General features: G+C 36.0%; 1 protein-coding gene and 1 long non-coding RNA gene across 5 annotated transcripts in view; both read right to left on the bottom strand.

Annotated features, from left to right (window-relative positions):
• Positions 1–10,582, bottom strand: part of LOC143900639 (uncharacterized) — a 40,832-nt gene that overhangs the window by 14,391 nt on the left and 15,859 nt on the right. The window lies entirely within an intron of this gene.
• LOC143900630 (fatty-acid amide hydrolase 2-B) lies at positions 139–10,265 on the bottom strand. Of its 4 annotated transcripts, none has more exons than XM_077412217.1 (9): positions 9,940–10,265; positions 4,754–4,961; positions 4,171–4,374; positions 3,819–4,024; positions 3,087–3,229; positions 2,834–3,012; positions 2,297–2,686; positions 1,977–2,159; positions 139–1,889 (listed from the first exon to the last, which is right to left on the bottom strand). In XM_077412217.1, the coding sequence occupies exons 2-9, from the start codon at positions 4,955–4,957 to the stop codon at positions 1,791–1,793; spliced, it is 1,608 nt and encodes a 535-aa protein (XP_077268343.1). In that variant the 5' UTR covers positions 4,958–4,961; positions 9,940–10,265; the 3' UTR covers positions 139–1,790. The 4 variants fall into 4 exon arrangements, with proteins under 4 accessions (XP_077268343.1, XP_077268344.1, XP_077268346.1 ...); XM_077412218.1 differs by lacking the exon at positions 9,940–10,265 and adding an exon at positions 9,459–9,799; XM_077412220.1 differs by lacking the exon at positions 9,940–10,265 and adding an exon at positions 9,608–9,799.

The following is a 10,582-nucleotide window of genomic DNA, read 5'->3' as shown; positions in this document are numbered from 1 at the left end:
AAAAGTATTTATTTAAGCTATAAAATTGTCTTGGTTTATGGAAATATCCATATTAATAAAATAGTTTATGTTATTCAGCATGTCAGTAATGCTAAAAAAAACAACACTGGATATGAAGAGGATATAATTGTGATGAAATAATGTAATAAAAGTTTATTTCTCTCAGTAGATAAAATATATGTATAAATTCTCAACATCAATACATGTCTTAAATAACATCGAATGTCTTATCACATATTACCAGAAACCCTCTGCTACCATCTGATTTCGCATACATCACGTATGAAAATAGAAAATTCTACACAGAAGTCAGAGGTATATAAATACTGCAATCCAATATACAAATGCTTCGACATTGAATATGTATGCATACATTTTGTATGTTACATTTTCCCTGTCATATAGACATTTAATGTCCCATTTTTTAAATTAAATTTTCCGTTATCCTCATGTAAGAGCGCGCGTATGTACATGTGACGATATTCTTATTTTATGTTGCATTAGGTAATAGATATCCTCAGTACGATTAGCCATATTAATATCGCAACATTAATCATTAATTATTTCAAGGAATCGTAATAAACATTTGATCACAAAATTGATACACTCTCTCTTGTTTAGATGTCATAATACCAATGTTTCCTTGGAATTTCATAAATGCAAGAGTCACAACATAATCGTACCATATAAACTCACTATACATCAGGAAACTTACGGAATATCAAATATTGTATAAGAAATTTCATATTAAATGCATGTCGAGCATACATATGTGTATACATGTATATATTATACATATATGTATATACACAAATATATACATATTCATCATAAACATATATTGGCTGCGTTCCGATATTGACTGCAAGTACTGAAAATCTATAGTTTACGTAACGTACACTATAGATTTTCAGTACTGACAGTGAATATCGGAACGCAGCCATTATCAAATACATACATATCGCACATACATATGTTTATTATGTACACACATATCATATACATACAATGTATTTTGTTCAAATATATATACCGTTAATTTTAAAAATAACGTTATTAAAAAATTTTCGAATAAAAATTATTTTGTTTAAGATATATAGATAATGACTTATCTGATATGATCTATATTTCTATATAATAAATAAAAGTTTTCAATTTTTTATGTTTCTATTCAAAAAATGAAACGACAGTTTTATTTTTTAAATAAAATAATATATATTTATTTTATAACAATTATGTAAAATATTTTATAACAAATTTAGTAATGTGCAATAAAATGTTATTTTTTTATCTTATTGTCATTTGTGTTTAAAACAAGTTAAAAAAAAGCCAAAACTTTGTTTTCCAAAATAACTTTTATTCAAAAGCATTTTGTTATAACTCTATTATTTAAAAAAATATTTAAGTATATACGCTTAAATCAAACACACCATACGTACGTACGTATATATATATATATATATATATATATATATATATATATATATATATATATAATATATGTATAAATATATAATATGTATAATGTATTGTATATATATAATATGTATGTATATGTATATATATTTATATTATATGTATGTGTTATGTATATATGTTTTATGTTATATTATATATACATTCATGTATAATTTGTGTGTGTACTTTACCTCGATAGTGTTTACATACAGAAAAATGTTTAATATAATGTAATACTTTGCAAGATAAGGATGGGAAGGTTCGGTAAGATGAGGCTTTACGTGTATGTCACTCGTTCATAGACATTATTGTCTATGACAACAGTATTGACGTCAAGCTACGATTGCCGGTGGTACCCATCCTCCGAAACCTCGTTCCAATTCTTCCGCAATAGCGAAAGTCAAATGATCTTGATAAAGTCCTGCTACGACCTACATGATTAAAATATATTATTTAAAATACAAATGTGAGACACACTCCTTTAATTTTGCATAGAAATATCGTATACCAATACACACTTGTATTCCAATGGGAAGACCTTGTTTATTTAAACCTAATGGACAAGCCGTAGCCGGTAGGCCTAACACATTAATGATCGCAGTATAAGAAAAATTGAACGGTTTACACAACGGTTCATGGTGCATTGGAGCTGCAGTTGGATGTGTTGGATACAAGAACACACCGTCCTCTCCCAAAATATCCTTAAAAAATATGAGAAGTATAAAACATCGCATATGTTTCCATATAAGCAAAAATGTATGCAACAACACGGTGACATTCAAGGTATATTTTGATATAAAAAAATCTTACAACATAAAGAAGAGCAACGTAATGGTACCTTGAATTCCTGATAAAGATCTTTACTTTGTTGCATAAGTCGTACATGTTTTTCACTCCCATGTTTTATGCCGAATTTTTCGAACATGGCAGTGAAAAGAGCGATTAAAGTGTGATTGCTCATAAATAACATCCACTTAATGAATTCCAACCAAATATTAAGTTGACCTTTCCTATTAGTTAGCTCGTATGAAAAATCTTTCTCGTCCTTGCACGCCATGTTTGCCAACCAGAAGGCTGTGCTCTTTTTTAACATCTTTATGTTTAATTTCGTGGCTTTAATTTTGTGCGCTTTCTCAAAATAATTTACCACTCTTTTCATAGCGGCTTTTATCTCTGGATCCACTGGCGAAATTAGATATTGACCACCATCGTCCTCCATATAATAGAGCTAAAGTCACATAGAAATATCGTTTCCTGGTTATCATATGACAAATTATTAATGATATTTTGCTGCAAAAGCATGCGTATACAAAGTAAAATTAGATTCAAGAAAAAATAATTAAGTATTTTTATGTCAATATTAAATCAACCTTGCCTTGATTTTCGAAATGTCCACTTTCTGATTTAATTTCAATAAGTCAGCATTTTTATCTGCGATAATTTTCAGAATTAACGTCAAATCTTGCGCGTATCTACACATTGGTCCAATGGCGAGTAATTGATCTTGGTCACAGGTTTGTGCACTAGGGTATTGACCATCATTCGAGACAATTCCTGTGATAAAAATGTGTTTTTACGACACGTTGTTAATAACAAGAAACATGCGAGTTATCCTCAATCTTTCTCACCCTTAGATGGCTTATGGCCAAAAATCCCATTGAAGAACGCCGGCATACGAATAGAGCCACCAATATCCGACCCAATTCCAAGCGGTGATCCAGCTGCTGCTTGTAAACAGCCTTCACCACCTGAAGAACCGCCTACAATATGTCTGAAAGTAGATAACGAAATAAGAAGTTCCTGTAGGGTTAAATCTTGTTACGATTTCTGTCGTATACTTGGAAGTTATAATATTAAGAAATTGCGTAACTGCTGCCTACCATTGGCATATTTATAATATACACTACCGTTTAAAAATTTGGAAGCACTACCTTCTTAAAAAAAAACAACAGTGATGCCAATACTTCTAAAGAAAAACGTCATATATGAGAAATTTTACTGTGTGTTCTAACTATTGAACACAGTATTATTTGTGTCTATAATCATTTTCCAAAGAAAAAATTCACTTAAAGAATTTTATCGGCACCATTGTTGTTTTTCTTAAGAATGTATTACTTTTGAACGTTAGTGTATATGTATATCAAGTATTAAATTAAATTCAATAATTATAATTTACTATTATTCCTTGATTTAGTTGTTTATTAAAATAAAATAAAATTAATATGATTCTCTCAAGCATATTTTTCTTTCGATAAAGTTTCGATAAATAACTATTATACGTTTTCAATCAATATTATTATAATATTATGTAACGAATTATATTGCATGCATGATGTTGATAATGACGTAAGGTGTCGTACCTTGTATTGTAGGGATTCTTGGTAATACCGAACAGACAATTACTGCTTTCCCACCACATTGCCAGTTCTGAAACGTTTGTCAACGCCAGAAGTATGGCTCCAGCTGACTTCATTAATTTTATCGCCTCTGCATCTTTATCAACGACAATGTTCTTACGTACAACTAGACCGGCCGTTTGCTGCATGTTTTCGACCGCGATGCAGTCCTACAATGCAATAAATACAAATGGTATCCTTATATTATAATCACATAATTATGTTAATAGATGACAAAAGGCGGAAATCTAATCGTTGTCTGACCTATCACCTCTAATGGAATTAAGGAATGAATAAAATAAGAATCAAAAGTTACCTTGGTGGTAAAGGGTATGCCAAACAATGGTTTCTCTTTGGCCAGAAACTCTACGGACGGAGCGTCCTGAGATTTTAACAGTTCGTCGCATATTCTCGCTTCTTTGAGAGCCTTCGCAAAGCGTTCCGCGACTACACAGTTGAGTATTGGCTGGATCTCTTTTATTCTTTCTATATACGAAGTTACAACATCTTCCGAAGTTAACTGTAAATAATAAGCAGTTACGTGATCAACTTAGCCGACATAGGCGGAAGTGTATTGTCTAGGTAGTTAATAAGGCTTATCCTGGTCATTTTATTAACATATTTATAGCGACCAGATTCAGTTTTTTTATATACTAAAAAAAAACGACAATGATGTAAAAAAATATGTTTCTCGTATGCGAGCTGTTACGCTTTCTTATTTGTTACGTTTAAGATAAGCATTGCAATGTGTACTAATCATAGGATTAATTCACAAATAGAACTTAACTTTGTTATCAGATAATTCAAAACGATTGATTACGAGAAGTTTATCAAAAACAAACTGTCAAGATTTATCAAACATTCGAACAAAGAGAGTACAAAGAGTAAAAAGTACCTACTTGTCTGTTTCGAATTTTTAACGCTAAAGTGGTCGCACTGTACAGGAGAGTTAAATCCTTGATAGGTGGTTGAGATTTTGCCGGGCCTCTGATAAAGGCAACTAACAGTGATATTCCTCTCACAATTAGTTCTAGCATGCGATGAAACACGCCTAGGATCTGTCGAGTTTGCATTCTGCCTCGCGTGTGCTCTTCAACTGACATTCACCTATCAAGAAAAAGAAAATAAATTTGCAATTCTAATTATTTCACCGCCCATTATATATACGTAAAAATACAAACATCCTGCATTATACATTCCGATTAGTCGGCATGTCCAATTTTAATATAAAACGCATTTCAACTTTTAAATTATAGAAATTGTTTTCTCGTCCACGAATTTGATTCCATGCGAATATACATAAAACTCGTTGAATAGATCCCCTTCAAGTCTTCATCGATGAAATAACATTTATATTAATATATAAACCAGTTATGACTTCAAATATATATTCAACGACGTAAAAAGGGGCCACCGCAAAATATCACACGAAAATAATCTCGTTTAAGTTTGTGATTTGAAAATTATAAATGCGCACGTCACCTAAAACGCACCGAGTAAAAAACTAAAGACTATTTTCATACAATCGATTTTCTAATATCATTACGTATAACAATTACGCGTCTCAGAAATTTATCGCGTACATATACTGATCGAATGCGAATATGATTCATCATTCTGCCTTGGATAATGTTGCCGTGAAGACTATCTCGTAATATCGTATGCGAGAAACATATCGCGAGCCTCTATTACTGCCGCCTGTTTTAACATAAATATCGTGTTTTAATATAAATAATCTCCACATGTTTTTTTACGTTGTTCAAAACGCGTACAACGATGTTTTCCAGTGTTGTAACAAAAGCTTCCCTAAAAAACAAAACGTTGAATTATCAGTAAAATTATTTGCTATAAAGGCAAGAATAAAATAAAAAATATCTCTTTGCCGTTTCGTATTCAGTTACAAATACGAAACGAGAGGAAAATGAAGAAGATTAAAAGAATAATTTAAGGAAGAAAAAATCACGGTATTACTGGCTTTTTTTTATAAGTTGTTTTAAAATCACATTTGCTATATGTAAAAAAAAAAATGTAAAAAACCTATGTCGAAATTTATTCTTTGCAAACTAATTACCCACTGTATACGAATTTGCGGGGAAGTAAAACTTCGTGCAAAACAAAGTCCAGCAGAATTCGTTGAACGTTAATCTCGAGATGTAATATCGCGAAAAACAAATATAACACTTCAAAATCGCACGGCCTCTTATGCACGATAGTGCACTTCACACGCTCGTCGACAGCTGTGACTTGGCGATAAATAACAGGTAAGTGACGAAACGCGCGCGAGTAACGTTGCACGAAAAATTACATCAATATTCCCAGGCAGAGCGATTCGAGGGCGTGAAATTCTGTAGAACGATACACGCTTACGCACTTAATCCGGTGGACAGGCATTAATGATGTAATCGCGAAATTACGTGTCAAGGCTGAACGGAACAATACGCTTGAATTTAATCGGCTTCGCAAATAACAGAATTAAAAATAACAGAGCTGTGTAGCTTTTTGCACGACGGTAAAGCGTCGGTAAACTTTGTCCGCATCTAAAGGTGGTTTAATTGCGACGTTATTTGTCGAAGAGTAAAAGTTTCGGAGCGCCCGAAACTCCAAAGTGCAAATTCGTCTAGTTTCAACGGCAATTTAATTAGCAGCTTAAGCTAAAAGTTGGAAATTTAATATAAATGGTGGCTCGCCCATTTATTCCGCTTGCAACGTTATAAATGCAAAAGTTTATTGAACTCTTAAGTTATTCCTCCACAGAAGATCTTTAGCAAACTCTGTAAACCATTTATGTTTAACATCATTTTTTCGGGCAATAATTTAATTAAATCAAAGTTTTTATAAATTTCACAGTAGAGAGCGAATCAGATTACGTTTTGGGAAAATCCAATTCGCTGGACAGACTTGATTTATCGTAGTTTATCGCGTCGCTTCTGGACATAAAACGTTTGCGAATTGCGAATACGTTGCGCGTATACAGCGCGTCTGATTTATTGGTCATATTTTGTATGCATGTTCGTCAGAGTGCTCGCGCGCGACACGAACCGCTTCTCCGGTTTAATCAAGGCTATTTCGTGCAATCGCGCAAAGTTAAGGCCTGGACACACGAATCGACGGAAGACGTAAGACGTAAATCGTAAGGAAATCCACTAATCAGAGTCGACTATTCCCCTCTTCTTCCCTCTTAAAGAGGGGAATAGTTGACTCTGATTGGTGGATTTCCCTACAATTTACGTCTTGCGTCTTCCGTCAATTCGTGTGTGAAGGCCTTTACAGATTCGCTACGTATGGTCAACTAGGAAATGAAGACAATACGATTTGAGATAAAGCGAACGAGCGAAATTTAATAGTATATACCTTACTCGATACATCCTGATCCCGAATCAATGTTCCGTTTATTGGCGAACGTGTCTCGATCGTGATCGAACGTTAAACTATGGCATTTCGAATATACGTGAGAAAACAAACAAAACACGTGAGTGTTTATACTACACGTGTACGAATCATATCACAACGCGGACTTACCATTACAGCGACGAATGTGATAAGAGACGCAACTTATGGAAAGTTTAAATATTGGTCGCTACGTCATTAGAGACAAAAAAAAAATAATTTAATATATTTACAAAACCAAGAATATTATTTACATAAAGACCAGTTTGTTTGAACTTGAACGAAGAATGCTCTGATGGTCTACTAGAGCATGAATTATTTATATCTACGATGTCACGATGCAAAAATACATTGAATATACTTGCATGGTTGAAATGGACAGGAAACGAAGAGGAAACGCGTAAAACGTATATATATAAAAATTTGTAAAATTGTTTACCGTTTTTATCGCGAGCAATCAGCATTTAAAAATATTTATACATAGCTAATTGTAAGCTTTATTCTTATAAAGATACCGTCAAGCTCATTTAAATTTATAAACAAAATACGACAGGTATTATACGCGTATTATTCACATATTATTTATCCATCAGATGAATGGGAAAACTTCTTTATTATTTCCTCTTATTAAAAATTTTGAATATAATTTTTAATATTTAATATTAATAACCTTTTCTCTCTCTCTCTCTCTCTCTCTCTCTCTCTCTCTCTCTCTCTCTCTCTCTCTCTCTCTCTCTCTCCATTATGATTATAATTCCCGTATTTCATGTATTCTCGGCACTTATTTTGTTAGCACTGTTAAACTGATGTAAACTGTCGCAGAAGGATGACAGGTATATTTGATGCAAATATATATGTTATTAATAGATATTATACAGATTTGTTTGAATGTAATTAAATAGTCCCCCAATTTTAGTCGTGGGCGCGTGTCATAAATAACGTTATGCTATGACATTCGTGACGAGTGATGACATTAATAACCGACAAAAACGCGGCGATCAATGGGACTATCTCCTCGGCCGGTTTATCAAGGCGAATAATTAGCCAACTAATAACTCATTCTTACGATCAATTATATACCATAATACATTCGGCAATTACGAGAGATTAATTAACCAAGGTTGTTAAACAAAGATCAAGAAGATCAATGTCCATTTCTACCGATACAGATTAACTTTAATATCGGTTTAATTGATTTTTAAAAAATTTTTTTAAGAATTAAGAGGAAAAGGATAATAAGTTAAACAGAGATTAAAGTTAGTCTACAGTCTACATGGGTAGAAATAGACATAAAACCGTCGGCGTCGGATAAGAACACGAAGCGGTGATGCGTGAAGCAGCGTGTCGAATACAATGGTTGACATACGGATGTGTAATTTCGTCCAAGGCTGACTTTTCCTCCATCTTTCGCCCGATCTCCAGAGTCCACATCTCTCTCTCTCTCTCTCTCTCTCTCTCTCTCTCTCTCTCTCTCTCTCTCTCTCTCTTTCTGTTGCGAATTTAAAACGGTGTTCATTTTTAAAGAAACTTTTCAGTATTTCTTCAACACAAAGCTTCAGTAGGTATTATCCAAGATACATTAAAGATCGAAAAACATGATTTTACAGGACGGCGTATCAAAGATTTTGACGCTGATTAATACAACTTCATCGTACGAATGGTTTATCTTCTTTTTCTTGCTCTATATTTCTGTATGTCAAATCAAGACTGCGAGGTAGACAGTGTTGTCGGGTGAGAGAAAGAGAGAGAGAGAGAGAGAGAGAGAGAGAGAGAGAGAGAGAGAGAGAGAGAGAGAGAATAAATTTCTTTAGATATTTCGATGACTCATTTATTATTCAGACTGACTCAGAGAATGTTCGACTTCTTCCTTCACGCCCCCTGTCAACCAATATAGATCAACTTCAATCTCGGTTTAACTTATTTTTCATCCTTTTTTAGTTGTATAATAAGAATTAGAAAAGGAAGAGAAGTAAGAGTTAAACCGATATTAAAAAGTTAATCCGCGTTGGTATAGAAATAGGCACGGCACCAATCATCTAAACATCCAACGATTATTTCACACATAAGTAGCTCGAACTACGCGGCAAACAATCTACTTGAAAAATACGTATTAAAAGATTTTTCATCATTTTCAAGCGCATCTTCTCGCTCAATCTGGAGAAATTCGACCGGAAGAATCTGGCTTACGGCCATACGCGCTGGCGGATTGACATTCACCTAATTTGGCGGCCTCGTTACTCCACGATTACGCCTATCTCGCGCGCTCAGGACGCTCGAGGAATCCTGGCAACCGGAATCCCTTTGTCTCGCGACGACGATGTTGTTATGTATATTTATAATCCGGAGGCCGTTCACGCGACACTCACGCGATCGTCTCTCGTGATCGAGGAAACGACAATTATAGTTCACTAGTGGATCTTCGGAGACTGTCCCGCGTCCCGCGCCGCTCGCGATGCAATGCAATTCGGTCGATTTTTATCCGCGCCGCTCCCGGCACGAGACTCTCGCGAGTTTGTTTACGGAACACGGAACGCTCGGCGCAAATGGAGATGGAGATTGCCGGCGCGGCGTGCCGCGTCAGCCAACACTTCGGCAGAAGGGAGACGGACGATCCGCCGCCCTCCCCTCTTCCGCCCCGCCCTGTCCCTACCGTTTCCCGCGGGGCGGATCACGCAGCGACTAGTGGGAGTATACTCACCGGGATGGGCGAGCGATTTAAACCGGGAGTCATCGACGTCGCCACGGAATCCCGCTCGTACCCTTTTCTCTCTCTCTTTCTCTTCTCCCTTTTGCTCCCTTCGCGTCTGTCTCTTCCACCCTTTTGACGTGTCGACTCGAGTCGGAATCGTGGACTGCCAATTTTTCCGCACACCGAACGTCGATTGCTGTCTCGTGACGATCGCGACTCCGTTTTTCGCACGAGAACGACGCGCCGAACGCGGAACGATAAACGACACGAACAAACCAACCCACCCGGCACTCACCGACACCGACCCACCGCCGTCGTCGTTTACCGTGGCCGCCCAGCCCGCCCGCCGCCCGCCGCCCGCCGCCCGCCGCCCTACCGCCACGCCGCGGCCGCGCGCGCGACTCTCACTTCACTCCGGTCGGACTCGGCTCTCGGCTCCCGCCCGAGCTGCTCCGATCTGCCGCGAAGTGGATGAGCGACTTCGGTAGATCGCAGGACCGGTTTTAGAACTCGTGGCACCCTCGATCTTTAGATGTACAGGGTAGCCTTCGAATTTTCGCGATTTCAGTGAATTTAATGATATAGATTCCGGGGGCGATTTGTCAGGAACTTTCCACTGCGAAATAAAAAGTTAAGTTTTCAGATACGTCAC

This window comes from Temnothorax americanus, unplaced genomic scaffold, assembly GCF_048541705.1.
Source record: "Temnothorax americanus isolate GAGA-0224 unplaced genomic scaffold, ASM4854170v1 Scaffold3, whole genome shotgun sequence".
NCBI lineage: Eukaryota > Metazoa > Arthropoda > Insecta > Hymenoptera > Formicidae > Temnothorax > Temnothorax americanus.
The sequence above is the reverse complement of the archived record's forward strand: the minus strand, read 5'-3'. Positions and strand labels throughout refer to the sequence as shown.